This window comes from Octodon degus, unplaced genomic scaffold (assembly GCF_000260255.1).
Source record: "Octodon degus isolate 3935 unplaced genomic scaffold, OctDeg1.0 scaffold00130, whole genome shotgun sequence".
NCBI lineage: Eukaryota > Metazoa > Chordata > Mammalia > Rodentia > Octodontidae > Octodon > Octodon degus.
In genome coordinates this window covers 5710895-5734020 of record NW_004524706.1, presented here as the reverse complement: position 1 = coordinate 5734020, position 23126 = coordinate 5710895, and the positions used below count along the sequence as shown (strand labels likewise).

General features: G+C 44.8%; 2 protein-coding genes across 2 annotated transcripts in view; both read left to right on the top strand.

Annotated features, from left to right (window-relative positions):
- Positions 1-14245, top strand: part of Sf3a3 (splicing factor 3a subunit 3) — a 22255-nt gene extending 8010 nt beyond the window's left edge. Inside the window, exons 5-16 of the mRNA XM_023701045.1 lie at positions 120-211; positions 1129-1211; positions 2531-2669; positions 3163-3231; positions 3934-4001; positions 4161-4268; positions 5348-5417; positions 7121-7285; positions 7379-7489; positions 9053-9143; positions 13087-13142; positions 14168-14245. Coding sequence (XP_023556813.1) covers positions 120-211; positions 1129-1211; positions 2531-2669; positions 3163-3231; positions 3934-4001; positions 4161-4268; positions 5348-5417; positions 7121-7285; positions 7379-7489; positions 9053-9143; positions 13087-13142; positions 14168-14245 — 1130 coding nt within the window. The remainder of the gene's footprint in view (positions 1-119; positions 212-1128; positions 1212-2530; positions 2670-3162; positions 3232-3933; positions 4002-4160; positions 4269-5347; positions 5418-7120; positions 7286-7378; positions 7490-9052; positions 9144-13086; positions 13143-14167) is intronic.
- Positions 14246-23046: 8801 nt separating this feature from the next.
- Inpp5b (inositol polyphosphate-5-phosphatase B) overlaps positions 23047-23126 on the top strand; it is a 62062-nt gene continuing 61982 nt past the window's right edge. Inside the window, exon 1 of the mRNA XM_023701112.1 lies at positions 23047-23092. The gene's annotated coding sequence lies outside the window, so the exon portion shown is untranslated. The remainder of the gene's footprint in view (positions 23093-23126) is intronic.

Sequence of the window (23126 nt, the reverse complement as noted above, 5' to 3'; positions counted from 1 at the left end):
ATTTGGTGAGCCCAAGGAGGACATTTGAGGGAGGGCTGCCTTGTGGAATGTGGGTCCATGTGCAAAGGCAAGTCCAGGAGAGGGTCGGAATCACTGACCAACATGTATGATTCCTTCAGATTTGGTGGAGTTCACAGATGAAGAGGGATATGGCCGTTACCTTGATCTCCATGACTGTTACCTCAAGTATATTAATCTGAAGGCATCGGAGGTGAGGCCTGCAAGAGGGGAGTTGTGGTCCTAGGGTCCAAGTCAGGATGCTGGGCTGGGACTACTACACGTGAAGCATTTAGTGTCTTCCTTGTAAATATTAAAGAAAATTGATAGACTTTCTTGGAATGAGACAGCATTCAGAATGAAAATCGTATTTACAGTAATGTAGAAAAGAAAACTACAGTAATGCAAAAAACATTTTATTTTATTAATACAAGTATACTTTATTTTATTTTATGGTACTGGGGATTGAACTGAGGACCTTATGCTTGCCAAGCAAGCGCTTATTTTACTGAGCTAACTCCCAGGTCCCCAATAAAAGTATACTTTTTTTTTTCAGAACCAGGGATTGAACTCAGGCCCTTGCACTTGCCAGGCAAGTGCTTATTCTACTGAGCCATTTCCTTGGCCCCTAAGTATACTTTTATAAAAATAAAGATTTTTGTAAAGCCAACAAAGTAATTGGCTGGGCACACACAGTTCTAGTTATGGGGTATGAGCCATGATCCCTGCCAGCAAAAGGCTACTAAATGTCTTTTCAAAAAACTAGAAGTAAATCTCTTCCTCATCCCCACACTTAGCGCAGACATTCAATAAGTGTTTGCCATGAATGAATGAATGGAACCTTCACAACCTTATTTTAGGATGTCAGACCTTTAACCAAGAGTCTGTTCAGCAGTATTTGACAAATACTTCTTTTAGTGTTATTTAAGTTGGTCTTGTCTTGTAGATGTGTATCAATATTCTTTATGGTTTAATGAACTTAATATTCCAGTTATTGTAGGGAATGAATGAAGGGAAAGAAAAACCTAGGATGAGCTTGGCTTTGTTAGGGACACTCAGTTTTGATCTCACTTATGGGCAATTATAATAGTACAGTGGCTTAACTGAGTCCTGTCACTTTTTTCTTTTCAGAAGCTGGATTATATCACATACCTGTCTATCTTTGACCAGTTATTTGACATTCCTAAAGAAAGGAAGAATGCAGAATACAAGAGGTAGGCCTTGCTAGCTCCTGGTTTTGATTAGAAATGATATAAAAGTTTGAGTGTAAAGTTCTGAATTTTGTTGCCTGATAAATGTACGTCATTGGTGGTTAAGAGCTGCGAGTAATATGGTTTTAAAGTATTTGTATAGGAAAGGCAAGGGAAGAGAAGATGAAAGGAATTAAGATGTATTACGTGTATGTATTAACTCCCAATGATGAATGTAATCACTGTGTAGTGCAGGCATGTAGTAATAAACATTAAAACAAGTAAACAGCTAGGTATAATGATAAATGTCTGTAACCACAGTATTCAGGAGGCAGGAGGATCGCCACAAGTTCAAGGCCAGACTAAGCTACAGTGAGACCCTATCAAAAAACCAAAGGAGCCGAGGATATATCTCAGTGGCATAGGTGCCTGTCTGGCAAGTGCAAGGTCCTGAATTCAATCCCTGGTACCAAGGGACAAAAAGGAAAGAGGTATCTGTAATACTGTGGCTTTGCGCAAGGCTGACGCTAGGGGCACATCTTTGATCTTAGGTCCATACTCTTGAACACCTAAGGTAGTGGTGGTGACTCTTTTAGAGACGGAGTGCCCATACTGCAACCCATAACCCTCTTATTTATCACAAAGTGCCTATGCTGCAATTAAACCTAAATACTGAGGTTTTAGTTTAGGAAAAAACAACTCTTATGTTAGTATCTTTTGTCTTACAAAAACAATAACATATGGGCCATAGTAACACATTCACTACCATTAAACCTAAGGCTTCACAGGCTGTACAAGCACTCTCCCACTGAGCTACATCCCCAGACCCTATATGTTCTTGATTTTCTCTAATTGCACATGAAAGTCACCCATTTAGGGAATTGTTTGGGGGATTTAATGGGAAAAAAACTAGACTCTCGCAGGTTGTGGCTGAAGTGAGATACCTAGATCTGATGTCAAGTAGAGAGTTACGTTTGTGTTAATTCTGCCCTGAAGCAATCCTGCTCTTCTGACTTCTGGTTTACTCATTTTATTTTTTGTTTGAGACAGTCTCACTAAAAAGTCTAGGGTGTCATTGAACTCACTATGTAGCCTGGGCTGACTTCAAACTTGTGATCCTCCCGCCTCAGCTTCCTGAGTATTGGGATTACAGGCAAGCACACATAGCTGACCCTTTTTTTTTTATTTTTTAACTTAAGATCTTTTGTTTGTAAGTTAAAACCTTAGTATTTGGTATTATGTCATGATGAAAAAAGGAGATAGGAAAAGTTAGAATCAAAATGATGCTGGGGAAAATGATCTTTTTTACTTTTCAAACTAATATGTGTATTTGTATTCTGTAGATACCTTGAAATGCTGCTTGAATATCTTCAGGATTACACTGACAGAGTGAAGCCCCTCCAAGATCAGAATGAGCTTTTTGGGAAGATACAGACTGAATTTGAGAAAAAATGGGAGAACGGCACCTTTCCTGGCTGGCCGGTGAGCTTCAGTAGGGACTGCAGGAGGAGGTCATGCCGGGGAGCTGAGCTGTTTTAGTAATGAGTCCCTGCTGCAGGATTCTAGATGCGGATCCCTCAGAATTAGATCTGGCTAGCAGTGTTCTCTGCCACATATGCTTGTCTTTGTGTACTTTTGAACAAGATTTGTCAGGACTCACTTGCCATTGACTGGGCCTGGAATTTTCACTATTCATATCATGACTGTTGTGGGTTTTTTCTGACCAAAAACGGACCAGATTATGTGGTAGAACTGTATGTATATTTTCACTCCTGGGTATAAACTTGAGTTTTTCTTGAACTTTCGGAGAGAAAAATGGGTCATTGTTTTCTTTGTTCTATTTCTGTAGGGGTTTGAGTCTTATTCATAGATGCATGTAAAGAAGGGGCCCAACAAGCCCTGGTAATTTAGATGACTTCCTTACCTTCATTGTAAGAAACTTGGATCTTAATAATTGGCCTATTTTTCTTGACAGAAAGAAACAAGCAGCGCCCTGACGCATGCTGGCGCCCATCTTGACCTGTCTGCATTTTCCTCCTGGGAGGTATATTTTCTTACCAATTGTACTGGTCTCACCTATCCGCCCTTCAGAGGGACCACTCACTTTCCTGTCTCTAAGGACATTGCACTGAAACAATAAGACACCATTTCCTACTAGGCAGCTACAAGGTATGTTGAAAGATCAAGGGAAAATACATGTCAGCTGGGCATGATTGCACACCTGTAATCGGGCACTCAAGAGACTAAGGCAGGAAGATCATCACCTTGGGCTACGTAGTGAGTTCAAGACCAGCCTGAACTACAAATAGCAAGTCCCTGTCTCAAAAAAAAAAAAAAGCAATAACTGGGAGTAGTCCTGTAATCCAGTGTAAAAGCCCTGAGTTCATTCTCCTGTATGGGACAGTGTCAGAGGAAATTTGATGGAACTCACATCTGACAGCTGATTGGTTTGGGGCTTTTTGGCAAACAGAGAACACACATATCTGACAACTCTGAGAACTGTGAAATAATTGTAACTACATTAAACCATAGTGGAGGTAATGGAACTCTACCAGTATGATCAAGTCCAAACAACTGCAGAGTCATTTCTGTGGAGAGTTTGCACTAATTCTAGGGGATGGGCTATGGGATATGCAGCCCTGCCACTGCCTGGGAATTCCCACACTCTAGCCTGCATTTATTTCCCAAAGCTATTCCTAACTTGTTTCTCTTTTGTGGTATTCTAACTTGTTTCTCTTTTGTCCAGGAGTTGGCCTCTCTGGGTCTAGACAGATTGAAGTCTGCCCTCTTAGCTTTAGGCCTGAAATGCGGCGGGTAAGAGACTAGTGTTTCCATCAGTGGGCTCATTTGCTGTGTCTTTGCGTTATCCTTAAGTGGCTTTCTTTACACTTTTTGTGTCACCACCTACTACAGAAATGCACGTACCTGTGTAATAAATTAATCTGAAATTCTTTGCCCTTCCTGTCTCCTTAGCACCCTTGAAGAGCGAGCCCAGAGGTTATTTAGCACCAAAGGGAAGTCCTTGGAATCACTCGATACCTCCCTGTTTGCCAAAAACCCCAAATCAAAGGGCACCAAGCGGTGAGTAGCTGGGGTGACCCCTGCTGTGCTTTTATAATATTGTTTCCATGCAGAATTTTATCCCATTGAGATTTTAAAGCCTGTTTTATCGCCAGTATCAGTTCATAACAGATCCAGTCTGGTCTTTATCTCTACTAATGGCTGTGACTGTTCAAGGGCGGAAATTTTCACAACCCTGAACATAGCTGATAAGCCTGATTTTTGCAGATAAAGACTCAGAAAAGTTGCAGACTGTAACCACTGTCTCACAGTTAGTAAGTAGCAGAATTAGGGTGTCATCCTGGGCTGCCTGCCTGCAGAGCTTTATTCTTTGATACCACGTTGCCTTTGTGAATATCAGGACGAAATGGTCTTGATAGGTCTTTTACCATACAGGTGAGGTCGTAGCGCAGTGGTGGTGGGCCTATGGCATGCACACATGCTACTGATGGTTTTTGGTTTTTGGTTAAGACAAAAGGTACTAAGGTGTGACTTGATTTTTCTGAACTAAAACCTAAGCATTCAGATTTAATTGCACTGTTGACACTTAGTTAAAAAATGGGTTTGGGGTTGCAGTTTGGGCACTTGATCTCTGAAAGACTGGCTACCACTGTCACAGAGGAAGCCTCTGCATTTTAAGAAAGAACCTCAGGCCTTCTGTCTGAATTATGAGATGAACAGAGCATTTACTTTCACAGCATGATATTGTGTTTATTTTGAATGCGATCATATAAGAAAAATTCCCAGGGGCTGGAGAGATGGCTCAGTGGTCTAAAGCACCTACTTGGAACAAGCTCGGCAAAGCACATGGACCACGGTTCAATCCCCCAGCACCACATGCCAGCCAGCCCCGCCCCCTGGTGGGCTGAGCTGGCCACACACACACACACTCTCTCTCTCTCTCTCTCTCTCTCTCTCTCTCTCTCTCTCTCTCTCTCTCTCTCTCTCTCTCTCTAAATGTAAAAAATAAAAAGAAATGAATACATTCTTTCATTTAAAAAAAAAAAAAAAGAAAGAAAAAGAAAAATTCCCAGACTGATAGAACCAAGCTTTGGGTGAAAGAAAGCACCCTTGAGTGATAGTTGGTTTCTTCTCTTCAGAGATACTGAGAGGAACAAAGACATTGCTTTCCTAGAAGCCCAGATCTACGAATATGTCGAGATTCTTGGGGTGAGTATCCAGCTCTGCTAAAGACTAGAAAGGCTGCAAAATATGGGAGGAAGAGAGATAGGAACTCAGGTGGGGTTTTGATTTGTTTTGTTTTTTCAAGTTCAAAATAGAAAGTGATATGTGATTAAACTAGTTCTGCAGAAAATACAGTCCTCTGGGGTCCGTGGCCCTTCTGTAGGTTCTTGTTCTGTTGCTAGGTGCTATTCTCAAGGCTGCTGAGTTCCTGTGTAAGGCCAGGCATAGTCTGGAAGCCTCTGTGCATTTTAGGAAACAACCTATGACAGCATTTACTGTCATAGCATGATGTTTATTATGTGCTTATTTTAAATGTGCTCATGTAAGAAAATCTCCTAGATTGATGAAACCAAGCTTTGGGTAAAAGAAAGCACCCTTGTGTGATACAGCTTGTTTCTTCTATTCAGAGATACTGAGGAAGTCAACATAGTACCCAGAATAGTACAGGCTCTTTGCCTGAGCTTCACCATATACCAAGAGGAGTACAGTACAGATGACAAAAAGCAGGCATTCAGATGTAGCAAGAGAAAGGTTGAAATGACATTACAGGAAGAGAAGAGCAAGAAACTTAGTGCAGAGCTAGCTGTGAACATTATCTTGGGAGGTGGAAAAATGCATAGTCTACCCAAGAAGCATTCTTCAGAGAAAGAAAGGGAGGAGTGGGAGGAACTCTGTTTTGCTCTCCAGGAAGAGATAGTGGCAGAAAGTTCAGCCTGTGTGGAAAGAAGATGAAGTGTCTCAGAGTGCTCTGGTGATGTCTGCTCTGTGTAGTTGTTAGCTGCCTTGGCGTCTTTCCCCATACATGTGCTCGCAGAGCCGCCTTGAGTTGTCAGTTGCCATGGACATGTTCATTTGCCTTTGTTAGAGGACCTACCTAGGTATATATAGGTTGCTTGTTTGAGGATAGATTATATATATGGATGTTGCTGTGTGCCTCTTCACCTATTGCGTCTTTTGTGGCTGCTTTCATTGTAAAGTTAGCTAGCATTAGACTCTGGGGAGACATAGTCTTTACAGTAAACTTGGGCTGTGCCATTGTGGCTAGCAGTCTGGGTCACCAGTCCTCAGCTGGTAGGGATGCCACTGCATCATGCCCCTCACCTGAGGTGTCCCCAGGGGGTTCTCTTGTCTCTGAGAGTATTTTGCTTTCCCTGCAAGGAGGCGGCAATACTCTCTGGAGTTCTGTGACAGTCCAGCTTAATGATTTTCAGTTGTTCTCATTATGTACTGATAAGATTGTTGCCATCACTTCACTCACCATTTATTGATACCTGCTGACTTTCAAAGTGCTTTCTTGGTATGTGTGAGGCTGTGGCTTCCCCAGATGTCCAACACAGGCAAAAAGAAGAAAAAGAACGCACCTCTAGATTTGGCTTGATCAGTAGGCAGATTGAGCAGCAACATGAAAACTGCACCAGAATGGGACGATTCAGCATGTTGTAAAGTGGTCATTCCAGTGAGGACAGCAACAACAAGAGGAAGGAAAAGAAGAGATGAGTTGAAAGTACAAACAGAAGAAATGAGTCTGTTCTTTTGGTCTTTATTTCCTTTGGGATCAAGTAGGGCATGCTGATGAGTTCTGAAAGTAGAGGCAAGACTATTCCTTAAGTAAGGAGCAAGGGTTATAGGAAATTTCCCTTCTTGTTCTGTACATCTTACTTGGGTTTTTCATTTATGTGCTGCTATAGGAACAGCGACAGCTCACTCATGAAAATGTACAACGCAAGCAAGCCAGAACAGGAGAAGAGCGAGAGGAGGAGGAGGAGGAGCAGATCAGTGAGAGTGAAAGTGAAGATGAGGAGAATGAGATCATTTACAACCCCAAAAACCTGCCCCTGGGCTGGGATGGCAAAGTGAGTTGCACACCACTGCTCTCTCCCCATTTCCCCCTCTGGAAGCACATTGTAGACTGTGTTAAACTAATGACATTTCTTGTTTTCTTTTAGCCCATCCCCTACTGGCTGTATAAGCTGCATGGCCTAAATATCAACTACAATTGTGAGATTTGTGGAAACTACACCTACCGAGGGCCTAAGGCCTTCCAGCGGCACTTCGCCGTAAGGAATTCAGAGCCTTTTCTCTGGGGAATGAGAGTTGAAATGGGACATATTTGAAGGAAAGAGTAGGAGCAGCCTGCAGGAACCACTGTTGTCCAGCATGAGGGGAAGAATCATAGAAGCCTATGACGTTTGCCCTTTGGTACCAATGCTAGCCTTGAATGCCTGGGCCAGTTCCTGAGCCTCATTTTGGGTTTCGTTTGTTTGTTTGTTTTCTTTCTTTCTTTTTTCTTTTTTCTTTTTTTGACGGAACCAGGTATTGAACTCAGACCCTATGTATCCCATGCAGTCTTCCTACCTCAGCCTCCCAAGTGCTGGTATTAGAGGCATGTACCACCAGGTCTGCTACTCTTTTGTTTGTTGTACTTCTTTCTCTGTGGGATTTTTTTGTTGTTACTGTTTGCAGGAGGAGAGGCAAGTGGACTGTATTGTTGGTTTTTGTTTTTGTTTTCCAGTTTTGGGTATTGAATCTAGGGTCTGTGCACTGAGTGCAGGGCGTGCATCCCCAGCTATTTTTAATTTTAAGACAAGGTCTCTAAGCTACTGAGTCACCCAGGCACAGGCAGGACTGGGATATAACTCCTGCGTCAGCCTCCCAGAGTGCTGGGGTTATGGGCATGCGTCACTATACTTCTGGTACTCTGTTTTTGAGACAGGGACCTACTTTGTGGTCCAGGTGGACCTTGAACTCACTGTGTAGCCCAGATTGTTCTTTAACTCACATCCTCAACCTTCCAAATGCTTTGCCAGCATTTTAGATCATCTGACTACTTGGTCATTTATTGTATCGTGAGGACTGAGGAACAAGAAAACTGTCTCCTCTGCTGGGTTGTAAATGGACCTTTGCCTTTTTGAAAATAAGAAAAAAGAAACTAAAGTGCCAGTATTTTAATCTGTTCTGGCACAAGACTTTACATCAGGGTATTCTAGTACATGGGCTTATCCTTTTTTAATTTCTGCCTTCACTTCTTAGTACTTGAGAAGAAATTTTACATAGTAGAAAAGATGTATGCTAGACCAAAGGTGGTGATTTATTTATGTGAATTCCTCTAGATACATGTTGCTAATCGGTTCCAGGTCTCACTGAGTCCCTGAGAAACTCTTGAGTCTTTCTGCATACTATCTCAGATGGTTGGAGTTGGCAGCCAGGAGCCAAAAAGATCACTACCTCAATGTCTCTTCCTGCACTGTCACATTGTCACTTACATCTGATAAACACTCTTCTTTACTTACAAAGATCATGCTGCCTTGTCATACTCTTTATGCTGGTGGCGGGTTCCTGGCGTTGTGTCCCTTCTCCTGTGTCATAGGGGATGACAAGTTACAGTTGTGTTGTTTTTTTGTCTTGACCCAAAATTTGTCTGCAACATTACTGAGTCTAGAATGTCAATTTTACAAACCTGAGCCAGTGCAGTGCTACTTTTCTGATAACAAACCATGAAAGGAATGCTGCCTTTGTTTTGAGTTCTTTGAAAAGGGTCAGGCAAGGGCTGCTGGGTAGCATGGAGCTTGTGCTCTTTCAGTTGTTCTGCTTTACATTGTCCTTCTCTTTCTTTCCTTCAGGAATGGCGTCACGCTCATGGCATGAGATGTTTGGGCATTCCAAACACTGCTCACTTTGCTAATGTGACACAGATTGAAGATGCTGTCTCTTGTAAGTATGCTTGTTGGCTTCTTCCCTAGGCCAGAGCAGTTACCACCATTCCCCGGCCCACTTTTTTTTATTATTAATTTTGTTACTTTACTTCCATCTCAATGCTTTCTCTCCTTTTTCTCCCTTCCTGCTCTTTTCATTTTTTTCTCATTCTCTATAGATCACTCATATGTTCTTTATGGGTTTTTTGTTGTTGTTGTTTTTGGATTTTTTTTTTGGCAGAACTGGGGATTGAACTCAGGCCCTTGTGCTTGCCAGGGAAGTGCCTATTCTACTGAACTGTCTCCCCAGCCTGGTCCTGTATGACGTAAATAAATAAATTTTTTAAAAACTTAAAAAGTAATTCCAGGATTTGCAAGATAGTTAAGTGCCTCCTTAGGCAAATGCAAGGACTGGTTCAATCCCTGCTACCACATGTCGCACTGGCCTCACCCCTGGGTACACTATGCTAGCCACTGAGACCAGGCATGGTGGTACACGCCTGTAATCCCAGCACGGGAGGCTGAAAACAGTAGGATCACTATGAGTCCGATCTGTGCAGTGAGACCCTGTACCAAATACATTTAAAAAAGAAAAACCTAATTCCATGTCATCCATTCTGTTTGCAAGAGTATGCTTATCTAGCCATGCTACTTTTCTACCTCTGCTTTCTTCACATTCTTGTGTCTACTGACCTTAGTATACAGTGAAGGGAGCTCTCGCCTTTTCTTTGTAAGACCTTTTCTTGATTTTCAGAGTTTGTCAATATCCAGCTCCCAATCTTTTAATACTGGGAAAGACACTAGGGATAGGTGGCAGCAGTGAAGACAGTTACTGTACATCCAGTGAGCTGCCACTCCTGTAGCACTCATTAGGTAGCACATCCCTTCAGTGCTGCTGGACGACATGTTCTCGGGAGGGAACTCTTGGTGCAGCTCCTACCTTGGATATCTCAGTTTTAACTCCTTCTATGAAGCTTTTCTTTTCTCTCCTTACAAATTCTCTGGGAGAGGGAGACACTACTGTTGCTTAGGTTACACTTGATTTTTTTTATCATAAGTGAAGGATTTTACTTATAAATATATATTAATTCCACTGTTAAAATAGATTTATGCTTTTTAAAGGTTTTTGTTTTGTTGGTTTTAAGGTTTTTTGAGATAGAGTTCTCACTGTGTAGTCCAGGCTGGCCTTGAACTCAGTTTGTGGCCTAAGATGGCCTCAGACTTGCCGTCAGCCTCGTGAGCACTGGGAATTCAAGCATGCTCTCTGCTACTTGACTCTAGATCTGTGGAGTTTTGGGGTGTTTTGTTTTGTTAGTTTGGCTGAAAGATACTTAAGATTGTGGTCTTGTGTGGAGTTGCAAGACATTCCCATTTAATGGATTATTCACAGATTTACTAGTATACTAACTACATAGAAATCTGGGGCTGAGGAGATAGCTCAGCCGTCTAAGTGTCTGCCTGGCAAGTACAAAGACCCAAGTTCAATCTCCAGACATGGTGGTGCATGCCTCCCAGAACCAGGGCGGCTCAGACAGAAAGATCACTATGAGTCCAAGCTGTGTAGCAGGATTCTAAATAAGTAAATAAATAAGTGATTTTTAAAAATCTGCTTAACTCTTTTTTTAAAAATTTATTTATTTATTTATTTATTTTGTGTGTGTGTGTGGCCAGCTCAGCCCACCAGGGGGTGGGGCTGGCTGGCATGTGGTGCTGGGGGATTGAACCGTGGTCCCTGTGCGTTGCTAAGCTTGTTCTAAGTAGGTGCTTTAGACCACTGAGCCATCTCACCAGCCCTTAAATAACTCTTTAAGTTCAGACATCACTTGCTATCTTACAATAATAGCATAGGAGATTTACATGTTTTTAATGAAATCCAGGGGTATTATCTATAAAAGCAGTTGTTCTACAAAAGTTATGGTGTCCCGGGCCGGGGAGATGTCTCAGTGGAAAAAGTGCTTCCCTGGCAAGCACAAGGGCCTGAGTTCAATTCCTGGTTCTGCCGAACGAACGGAAGGAAGGAAGGAAGGAAGAAAAGAAAGAAAGGAAGAAGTTAGTTAGTTAGTTAGTTAGTTAGTTAGTTAGTTAGTTATGGTGTCCCATGTCTGTAGCTTTTTGTTGTGTGGACTCCCATCAAAAATAAATCCATCAGGCACAGTGGCACACATCTGTAACCCCAGCTACTCAGGAAACCATCTGAAGTTTGAGGATTGCTTGGGCAATTTAACCATACCCTGACTCAAAATAAAATTGAAAGGGCTAAGATGGTAGCTCAGTTTCCTAATTCTGAGAATAAAACAGACAAAACCAGGAAATTTACTTAGTTTGCTTGACTTATTCTTCATAAGCCCACACTGGCACCCATGGTGATTACATTCTTTTCTAATAGCTTCCAGATTTTTCTGAAGAGTAACATGGATCTTACTGCTCTCTTCTTGTTTTAGAAAGTCGTGGCAGCATCTTTCAGTGTTTTAGTACTGTTCTGGGTTGGTCGCTTTTTTTGGGAGACCTAGGCAAAGAATATGCCAAAGAAAGGCCCTGATTTGTCACGGTAAATATGATGTGCATGTCATTTGTGGCCTGAAGACTGCAGCTGGCAAAGAAAGAAGTGATGAGTTGGAAACCAAGGTGCCAGGCACAAACCGAGCATTTTCTCACACATCATCTCATGTACTATTTTCTCATCTTAGACTTTTTTGTTGCTTTGTTTTTTGAGACAGGCTCTCACTATGAAATTCAGGCTGTCATTGAATTCAATGGATAGCTCAGGCTGGCCTCAAAACTCTCGCTGATCTTCTTGCGTCAGCCTCCCAAATGCTGGGATTACAGGCGTGGAACACTAGGCCCTGCCTCCATTTCAGCTGTCACTTTCTGTGGTATTCATAATTTGTCAGAGATTGTTCTACTTGATAAGAAATACAGCAGGAACCAAATAATTTTACCTCCTCATTATCATCTGTTACACTTGAACTGTCTTCTCTCTGTAGATGCAAGCAGTCTTGCCTACTCCATGTAGACATTTGTCCTGCCAGTTTACCTTCCTCACACCATGCTAGAGACTCAAGTCATTTTTTTCCCTGAGTTCGTATGTGTCCTTTCTTGGGTGGGTGTCTGATCATACCCTTTGAAGGTGTAGGAATTTAGCAATGCCTTTATCTTTTCATCTTCAAGGGAATAACTTATTCTTCATCTTTCAGAATTTTTATTTTAGTGCCTGTATTGTCTATTTTTTGTTTTTGTCATTTTGAGACAAGGTCTTACTGTGCAGTTCAGACTGGCCTAGAACTCACTTTGTAGCCCAGGATGGCCTCAGACTTGTAGCAGTCCAACTGCCTTCCTCCCAAGTGCTGGGCCTCCAAGTGCTGTGCATCACTGCATTCAACCTGTATTCTGTTGAGCCACATTTCCTTTCAGGCTCTTTGGCCGCAATATTTGTCTTAAGTATTCATCAATATTTATTTATCTATTTTTTTCCTCCACTGAAGTTTTTGAAATATATGGACAGACTTTAAGCATCTTTGACAATATCCAGTATCCTTTTTCTCTTTTATGAATTTTAAGACAGGTTACTTTCTCGCATAAGTTCTATTATTTGTTCCATGTTAACTTTTTTTTTTTTTTTTTTGGCAGAACCAGGGGTTGAACTCAGGCCCAAGCACTTATTCTACTGAGCCATCTCCTCAATCCCATGTTAACTTTTTTCCTCATAGAGTATCTGTTTTTTAATCTAAGAGACCTTTGGTTTTAGTTGATCTATCTTTCCTTTTATAACAAATCTAAAGTATGGTAACTTTCACAATAAAAGGAGTTTTGTTTACAGGTGGCCCAGAACCAAAATTCTAGTCAGGGCATTGGAGATTCTAGGGTAGAGTCATTCAGGGGGAGCCTGCTGGGGTGGGGACTGGTGAGCACTGTGTGCCTGGTAGATGACCAGTCTTGATTCCTACTTATTTGTCACCCTGCAGTGTGGGCCAAGCTGAAACTGCAGAAGGCTTCAGAACGATGGCAGCCTGACACTGAGGTGGGTGCTCATGTGGACAGCATCGGGGATAGCGTCAGTGACAGCTCACACCACATAGGAAGGAGGCCGGATGCTCCTTGCCTTACTGCAGTAGCAAGTGTAATCTGCAAAGTCTGTGAATCAGCTTTTGAAATATAAGTCTAACTTGGTTGGGATATTTTTTATACTTTACGTCTTGAGACAGGTTATATTTGCCCACTGAAATTTTGAAGTGGCAAGCGGGAGTACCCAGTCTCTTCTCCTGCTACAAAGATTCATAAATGTAGGCATTTGCATCATACATTAGGTCTCTTTTGAGAAAAGCATCTAATAAGAGACGGTCCTCCCTGAAGGGCTGGGAGGTGTCCTGTCGGTCTTGAGAGGGTCATCCAGCACCAGGTCTCAGCCCTGAGGATGACACACATAGGAAGTTCGGTGGTGATCCCTAAGTCCTGCAGGGACTGGTATCAGGCTTCATTTTAGGCTAGTAGTTTTCGTATTTCTAGAGCAGCAAAGCCCTTTCCAACTGTAATGCAGAACTCCAGGATATAAAATAGAATAAAGGGCCTGGGGAGATAGCTCAGTAGAATAAGCGCTTGCCTGGCAAGTGCAGGGTCCTGAGTTCAATCCTCAGTACTGCAAAAAAAAAAAAAAAAGAATAAAGCAGAGCTGCTCTGGAAGTGAGAAGCTGAGCACTCTATGCCTGCCTGTGAGTCCCTGATGTGGTGCCTGGACAGAAACCTGGACTTTTTGAGAACCATTTGAAAGCTGCTTCTTTAGGTTAGCCTTTCTCAGCCAGTGTTGTTCATCATAAACACGGAGCAGTTTGAATAAGCTCTTTTCCCCAGTAACATCATGACCGGTACAGTTCTTGATGTCTAGAAGAAAATTTAATTCTCTGGCACCTCAGTTGAGAAAGGCTGTCTTAGATAAACACCAATCTCAGGGTACCAGAGTACGCTGCAACACTGGGTATGCTGTGGAGATTGGTTCCACGCATTTCTCTTGGGGAATATAGCTAACAGAGTGTACCCCTTCCTTTTTAGGAAGAGTATGAAGACTCCAGTGGGAATGTTGTAAATAAGAAAACATATGAGGATCTGAAAAGAGAAGGACTACTGTAGCGCTCAGGGATGTAACTCAGTTTCTGAGCTTGAGGTCTTCCCTGAGGTTTGCATTTTCTATTTCTCCCAGCCAGATGCTCTTAAAGACTCTTTGCTATGTAGTCCCATAGTCTGGCATGCATCTTGTAGAAACGAGGCATGCTGGCAGATTGCAGGGTTCAAATGTGTTTTATCTTTGTTTTATATTAAAAAAGATTCTGTGGGAAAATAAAACCAGCCTTTGTTTTCAATGTGTCTTGTTTTGAAACCCAAAACTAATGAAACTAATGTAATCCTGTAGTTCTTAATGCCTCCCCTACCTCTTTCTCACCAACTTTAGTAGCAGCTAAGATTAATGAGCATTCATTAATGTTGGGTATGCCCCTTAATGCCTTTTTCCCCTCCCCCTCCCCCTTTGCTGCCACATCCTCAAGTGAGCATTCACCTGGTTGAGCCCTTGCCTCAGCTCAGTCCGCCATCGGTGCATCTGCTAGGAGAGGCAGCCAGGACTGTTCCTAAAGACCAGGTGTGGCCCCACAGCTTGCCTTTTCTGTTTGCATAAAGAACTGAGTTGGGTGTTTGGAAATGGACCAGCAGCCTTCTGCCTACCCCTCCCTCCATGACATGTAATGGAAGCAGGAGCAACGTGACTTCACCTGCTTGCTGGTTCACAGTAAGAGGTTTTGGTGATCTTGTCTGCCTGTTTCTTCCACAAGACCCTTGTTTGGCCGCAGAGGTGTCTGATGTTCTTGTGTTACCCAAACCCAGACAGTGATCTCCCTGTAAGCTCAGTCCTCTGAAGGCCAGTGCCTGTTCCAGAACGGATTCCCCAGGTGCCCTTTTTTTCTCGAAGCACTCAGCTCTTCAGTTTGTTGTTCATATGTCTACTTTTAAAAAATTCACCCATCTACTTTTAAAAAATCCACCCCCCAAAGAAAAAAGAAATAAAAGTTCCAACTCTGGTGCAGTGTGTAATCTCAGCACTCAGTCTAAGGCAATAGGATTGGCATGAGCATGAGATCAGTATGGTCTACAGGGCCAGGGAGATAGCTCAGTAGAGTTAGTGCTTGCCTGGCAAGTGCAGGGTCCTGAGTTCAATCCCTGGTACTGCAGAAAAAAAAAAAGAATATGGGCTACATAGTGAGTTCAACAACAGCCTAAACATAGCAAGACCCTGCCTGGGGAAAAAAAAACCCAGCTCTGCAACTGGCCATCTTCCTAGTAACACTATTGTCCTTGTCATCTTCATGGCAATGGAGATTGCACCACCTCTACCTCTTTGCTTTCCTTCCTGATCCATCTCATCCCTTGGGCAATAACTCACCTGTGTGTGCTTAGCCTCCTTCAGTTACTTAGAATCTAGGTTTTACACCTCTACAGGGCCTAGGGATCTAAAGCAAAATAAGTGGATAATTAAACCTGATATGCCGACTAGAAAGCCATTGCTGAAACTGGCCAAGGGTACAAGGAGACCCTGCAGTTTGGGAAGTTAGTCTTGAGAATGGGGAGCGTGGGAGGAAGCATGCCTCCAGCCTTCCTGTTACAGCTGTGCTGGGATTCCCAGGAATGATCTGCTATCTTCCTGCAGTCCCATTCTTCAAAGCAGGGTTAGTGCAGTAACTGGGGGGTGGGGGTCAAGTCCTGCTATTACCCCTGCAGTTAACCACAGTTACTCTGTAAACTCTATGCCAGCACACCCTTGGAGGAAACCTGGGCTTAGCAATGGCTTCTCTGTTCATTGATTACATCCTGACAGTTTTGTCAGGTACTGGTACCCACCTATAATCCCAGCTACTCGGGAGCTAAGGCAGGAGGATCTTGTTTTGAGTCCAGCCTGGGTCACATAACAAGATTATCAAAATAAAAAGGGCTGGGAAGCCAGGCATGGTGGTGCACACCTGTAATCCCAGCAGTCAGAAAGCTGAGGTAGGAAGATCATCGCAAGTTTGAGACCAGTTTAGCTGCAAACTGAGCTCAAGGCCAGCCTGAACTGCCTAGCCAGACCATTCTCAAAAAGACAAAGAGATGGGGGTGAGGCCTGGAATCTAGCTCGGTGCAAAAGCCTGGGTTCAGTCTCCAGTACCAAACACATATATACATAATTATATGCATCCACTGTGTGCCAGGCATGGCTGGATTTACAAACCTGAAAAATTAGGTCAGGGTAAGATGGGAGCAGAAGCCAGAAGTAAGGCAACAGTTGCAGCATTCTTCATCGGCACTGCTGGGGATGAAACCCTCAGCATTGTATAGGCTGGCCAACCTGTACAAACCACTAGTGGAACTTCCTAGTGTTCTGATCCAGTTAAATAAGGCACCTTCCCTTTCTGGTGGGATATTGGCATGAGGTTCCCCGACCTGCCCAAGCTGCTGACTAGATTTAGGGCAACTCCTTGCCTTAGCAAACATTCAAGTTGCAAACTTTCACAGGTGTACCCTACAGTTGGCTTATGAACAAAGCCAACTTATAATTCTCCCAGAAAGAAACTCACTTATAGTAAGTCAGAAGCGTACTTTATTTTCTCCTGACAGCAATCTGGACATCAGCTCTGCTTTCTACCTTTTCATGTGGCCCTTATGTGTCCCCAGTGGCAGCAGTATTAGAGGGAATTCCCAGAAATGGCAAATGGAGAGGTGGAGAGACAGCTGCCAGCTTGCAAGGGCTGCACTTGCAGCCTTCCTGATGTGTGCATATCCTCCTCCCCCCACCACTGGGTGTTCAGGTGTCTAAAGCCGGGTGGGACATGGAGAGCACTGGGACTGTCCTCTAGCAGGGGTGGAGTGGGGTCTGCCCAGACTAAACTGGATGAGCAAGAAACTCCAATTAAGATGGGCCAGGAGGAAGCCAGCTAGGCTTGGCCCAACCCTTCTGATTCTGCTGCATACTTGACCCTGTCACACTCCTGACTTGTCCCTGCAGCTCATCTACCTAAGCCACGGAGGCAGAAGAAGGCTTGTGTGGGAGGCCTAGTCTCTTGTTTTCACAAGGACACAGGGACCTAAGTAGAACCTTTGGGCCCTTGACCCATTAGCCTTTGGGTTTATTATCTCCTCAGAGAGGTGCTGACTGGGTGAAAATGGTTTCTTAAATGGCAGAGCCACTCCTTGGGAGGGAACCATGGGGAAGATAAGGCTCTGGTGGCCACCGAGGGGTATGGATGGAGAGAGAAGGGGCCCCTGTAGCCAAGGCTCACCTCAGCACCCTGCATCCTGAGAATGGGCCCACTTGTGTACCCACCCATCAGAGGCTAGTCCCGAGGAGGTCTTTGCTGCTGCAGGCTTTCTCTGTCACAGCACCCTGGCAGCTGACACCTGGAGACAGATCTGATGGCTGGTGAAAGACAATAGCTGTGAGGGTATAGGAGCCCATATCTTGTCGCCCCTGGGAATGGTAGGATCTGGGTTGAATTTAGCCTCCTGGGGTTGGAAGGAAAATTGGGAATAATGTGCCACTCTCACGTCTAGCTTTTCTAGCTTGCTTAGAAAAACCTAAACCTAGGCTTAACACTTGCAGGTCCAATCTCTCAGATCTAGGGCAGGGGGACCAGGGAGATGGCTCAGTGGATTAAGCACTTCCCTGGCAAGCGCAAGGGCCTGAGTTCAATCCCTGGTTCAAAAAAAAAAAAACAAAAAAAACAAAAAAAAACTACTAGGAGTCAGAAATCTGGAGTTTGAGAGCTACCTCTTGCCCTTGGCTCAGCTCTAATTTAGAGACAAGGTGAGATCTGGGCCCTAAAAACCTTTGGACATAAAAAAAAAAAATAAAAATAAACCTTTGGACAAAGTGAGCCCTGATTCCTGACCCTCTCTCTCTGGCCCAGGGTTTCTCTGGCCTACTAGGCTCTGAGGAAGCCCATTACCCCCTTACTCCCAAGCATCTTCTGAGGTTAAATGCAAATAAAGCCAAATCAGAGGCCCTGGTATCTATTTCCTGTTGCTGCACCTGCTCCCACTCTGCCTCCCCTGGGGCTTTGGATGCCATCATTGTTGTCATGCCAACAACCACATTCATTCTCAAAGGGGCAGTTACTAGGATGAAGGTTGCTTTGTGCCTACCTCGTGCTGCCCTCCGAAGGTATGATTTCCAAGACACAAAAGCTAAGGTCTTTTCCCCTACAGATTGGCCTCTCGTGTTCCTCAGCCTTGGTTTGTTCATCTGCATGAACCAATAACCATTATCTTTCCAGCCTTCACCTGGTTTCCCAGGGCTGCTCCTTCACCTTCTCCAGCTCCTGCAACACCTCAGCAGGTATCTGAGGCCATGGTAGCCAAAGAGCTGCTTTGCTCAGAGGTAGCTGTCTGCAGCCCCAAGAGCCCAGTTTTTCCTGAACCCTATGACCAATCTTAACCCAGGCTTACTGCTGGACTGCATAACTGCCTATATTTTGCCCTGACCTCATACTGCTTCCACTTAAGCACTGCTGGACTGTCCTTGACTTGTGACCTTTGGGCTGGTGACTCCTTTCAGTGGCTCATCATCTCCTTTTCCTCCTGCTGGTCTTCCTGGCTCCTGTCCCTGTTACCTGAGCAATGCCCCCAGGGGGTGAGGCTGCTGCATTCAATCCCATCCACAGACAAGTAACAGTATCCATTGCTTCTAAGAGATGAGCTACCAGGAGCCAAAGTTCCCCAAGCAGCCAGCAGAGTGCAGGCCTGGGGAGCACTGTTGTGAGGTGTGGTACTGGGACATGACGGGGTACCAGTCTGAGATGAAGAGCAGTGACGGGGGCATTGGAAGGGCTGTGACATTCAGATATAATTAGGTGCTGGGGAAAGAACACATGAGGGAAGGAGACTGCACTAGTGATGCTGGGGAGGAGTCATGCTGTGGCCCAGGATTAGCTGTCCCTGTGTTCTTTGTGCCCTCATTCCTCTTTCTCCAGCCAATTCATCTCATTCTCCACTATGCAGACCCATGCAGCCTCAGTTAAGAAGAAGGAACTGAAACTTGTCCCAACCCTGGCCCACTATGCAAGACTCGGAGCCCAGCCCAGTGGTGCTGTACTGCACCACTGCCTGGTCCTCAACTAGTCAGCCTCAGCCGCAGGTGAAATAGTCTAGCCTGGCACCCTGCAGTCCTGAGCCCTAGCTCACCTGCCCATCTCTTCTCCATTGCCACTGACCCACAAGCTCGGACAACTGCCCACTGAACTCCAGCTCTGCCCTCTTTAATAAACCCTCAAGCTCAGTTTTTCACTGCTCTCACTTCTATGAACACCCTAATCTCTAAACCTTGACTGGCCTCTGCCTGGCCTCCCTCCTGGGTTCCCTGACGCTGGCTTTCTACTTTCCATGTCCCGTTCACTCCCTACAGACCTCATTTCCTAACACCTGCCTTCCCCTAGCTTTCCCTTCCTCCACAGGTTCCAAGGACACATGGGCAAGCACCGGTGTGATACACCAGTGTGCTTGTATACCGGTGTGCTTGTACATGGTGATAGCAGAGAGAAGCATCTTGTTGGAGTTGCCCACATGCCCTTGGGGAAGTGAAGGGGACTCTTCACTCTGCAGGAGTCAGCACTTTTCCAGGCAGCATTGCTCTGCTCCCAGAAATAGGCCACATGAGCCTTCCCAGGGACACACTGATTCCCACTTCCCCACTGATGGCTGTCACCTTGTTTGTTGTTCCCAAGAGGAATAGAAGTGTGTCATTCTTGCTTGCCTGCTTTGGTAGGTAAAGGGAGGAATAGACAGGGTGGGGTGGCTGGGACCAGTGACACAAGTATAGTGGGGCACTTAACTAGCAATCATTTCTCAAACCAGCCCCTTTTCTTCTGGGAGAAAATTGGCCACCTTCTCCTGCCAAGGCAATCCCTGCTCCACAGGGCAGGAGGTTGTGACCACGTGCCCTGAGGGCTTGTACTTCTGTGTAATGCTACTAGGGATGCTGCAGAGATTGGGGTGCTCTCTTCCCTCAGAACTGTAGTTCCAGAGGGCTATCTCAGTACCCTAATCTGATTAGTAGCCTAATCTGGAGCTAGATCTATAGGGAACCATTCTGCATAGGGCCTAGCAAGCTTGACCCTCTCAGCTCTGCATGATGGTAAAGCCTGGGCAGTGGGTACAATTTTCCCTGCCTCTTTGATCTCTGATGTGCCCCCTTGTTCATGACCGTTCTTCATGTTTGCTGAGAACTGGCTGACTGACTCCCTGGGGGTGAAGCTGAGGGATCAGGAAGGATCAGCTCAGCCCATGTTTCATTTAATACTTTTTGCCTCCATTAGTAAGGAGAGGGGTAAGGGGGAGAATGAATAGTCCCATCTCTTGTAGCTGAAGTGGTCCAGCTTAGGCTGCTATGCAGGGTGCAGGCAATTCCGCATGGCAGGGACCACCAAATGTTGTGGGGCTGGGGCTCAGCCTAATGCTGAGAGTACTGTCAAGCTTTGTCATCAGGCAGCTGCCTCCAACTGGATAGGAATGTCCACTTCAACTGTGCAGCTGCAGTGGCCACCAGGAGCCCCTTGCTCTGGGCCCTGGCTGCTGCTCCATACTGCTCTCCACACTCATCTTGGTTTTCCTAGCTGGGCCCAGCAGAACCAGGAAGCAGCAGCTGAGGAGTACAAATAGTCCTGCAAACCCTCAGCCCACCTGCTCCAAGTCCTACATCTGAATCTTTAAGGGGAGAGATTTATTGAGTACATACATAGCTCTTTCCCGAAGCTCTTCACTCCATTCCCAAGGCCTAGGCCTTCTAAGGCAACAGAACATTAGCCCAAATTCCAGGTAGGGAAAGGGGTTTGTCTGAAAACAAAACAGAAATCCTTCTGTCCACTATTCAGTGGGAAGACTACAGGATCCCTCAGAGACAGCTTCCTGGGCTGCAACAAGTACCTGGTCACATCCCATTTTCCCTCCTCCTGGCCTTTGACATTGAGATGAGACTGGAGTTGGAGTTCCTTTGGTTTTGAAGTAACTTCCACCTATTTGATGTCAACCCTATTCCCTCTCCTCCCCCACAGGATTTTTAAGTGGAATTCCAGTAAATTTGATCTCTCTTTGTGCTGTGAATATTCTCAGGAAGAGACAATTGGAAAGAAGTATCTGTTTCTAGAAGGGGTTGACATATGCAAGTTGAATGGGATGTTAGAGCATAGCTGAGGGAAAGAGGAGAGGATGCTTTGAAATCAAAGTGCCCCAAAGCTGAGAGGTATATTCATTAAAGGTGTAGCTTATTGGTAGAGCACTTTGCTAGCATGACCAAGGCTCTGGGTCTCAGGGTCACCACTGCAAAAAGATAATTCATTGAATAATTCACTACTGTAATTCATTGAATAATTCACTCAGTTCTGAGGGCCACTGTGTGCCAGACACCGTTGGAGTGTTGAGAAGATATGGGGGCTAGAGAACTGTCCTGCAATCCCTTATATGAAGTGGACACTTCTGCCCATCTGGACTAGTCTCCATGTCTCAGATGGGGACAATGAGGCCCCAAAGAAGAAAGGTCTCTCCCCAGGAGACACAGCCCAGGGAATCAGGGAGGGATTCTTCAAACAATACATCCTCTCTCCAGGGCTACCTTGAGAGCAAGGGGGCCATGTCCTCTCTTCTGGTGATAGTCAACACAGTACCTCGTATTGATATAGGGGAATGAAGTTCCCAACCTGAAAGATACCTGGACTGAGTTCATGTTCTCTAAAACCAAAGAATAAATTTTAGGAAAAAATGGAGATTAAGAGCAGAATATTGGGGAAAGAAAGCTTATGTCCAAGAGAGGGACAGAAGGAAGACCTGAGCAGGTTACCCTGGGAAGCTGTCTCTCCCAGGGATTTTTTATAAAGTAAAACCATGCAGTGAGGTGGGTCTAAGGTGGAGAACTTGGGAGCTCACTTAGGTGGGCATGAGGTGGGACAAAACTGTGATCAACCAATGAGATCACAAGCACCATTGCTCAGGTAAAATTGATTAGATCCAGGACCAAATGGGGAAGTGAGTCACGTAGCAAGCAGACATGAATATAGAACACGAGTTTATCTGGTAGCCAGCCAGTAGCAGTTGGATTAGTGACTTTTTCTGGCTTCCTCAAGGTGATGATCAATCCTGGATGCTTATCTTCAGGGAGGTCAGCGTTTGTTCGATCTTTGGTCTTTAGGTCTGGCCCACAGCAGGAGCATCTATCTCTCTCACAGTTGCAAGGTGTCTTGTCTTCCAGGCTGTCTCCTGGAGGGCCTGGCCCTGTCTGACTGCCTATAATATTTCTATATAATTCAGCTACCTACAGCAATATGAATAGTGTTACACACTAGGTTACAGCTATTATCCTCAAACAGGCCCACGTGGGTGAGAGGGCTAGGTGAGCCTGAGGAAGGAAATATGGCAGTGCAAGGCCATATAAATGGAACAGAAACTGAAGTCAGACTTCCAGCTGAGTCCCAGTCTTGCCGTTTGTTGGGCTGTGGTCAAATTGTTTAACCTCCCTGAGCCTCAGTTTCTCTACTGTAAAAATGGAGGTAAGATTCTTCATAGTCTTGTTCTTTTTCCATTGAACTAGAACAGTAATTATTTGGGGGAAAAGTTCAGTAGAGGTCAGAGCTGTCCCTCTTGGTGTGAAAAGAGTTGAAGGTGGATTAAAGAGGGGGGGAGTATCATTTTTTCTATCTAAAATAAACATGGCATCTTCCTTCTAGGCCCCTTGCAGAAAGCTCTATCCCCAAGACAGAGGATTGAGGATTAAGTTTAAGGCATGCATTAGAAAACCCTTACAGAATAGGGAGCCCAGTTTATCACAGGACCTAGGGGGTTAATGGAGGGCATGCTGGGACTTGCAGGCTGGTTGACCATCCTGCAGCGCAAGGTACTCTGGGAAATGTAGTCTCTGACGCAGCCCGGGCTCCGACTCCCGCCATCAGCGGTGACAGCTCAGCTCAGGAGGTACCGGTAGGTGGCAATGACAGGGGGCTGGGAG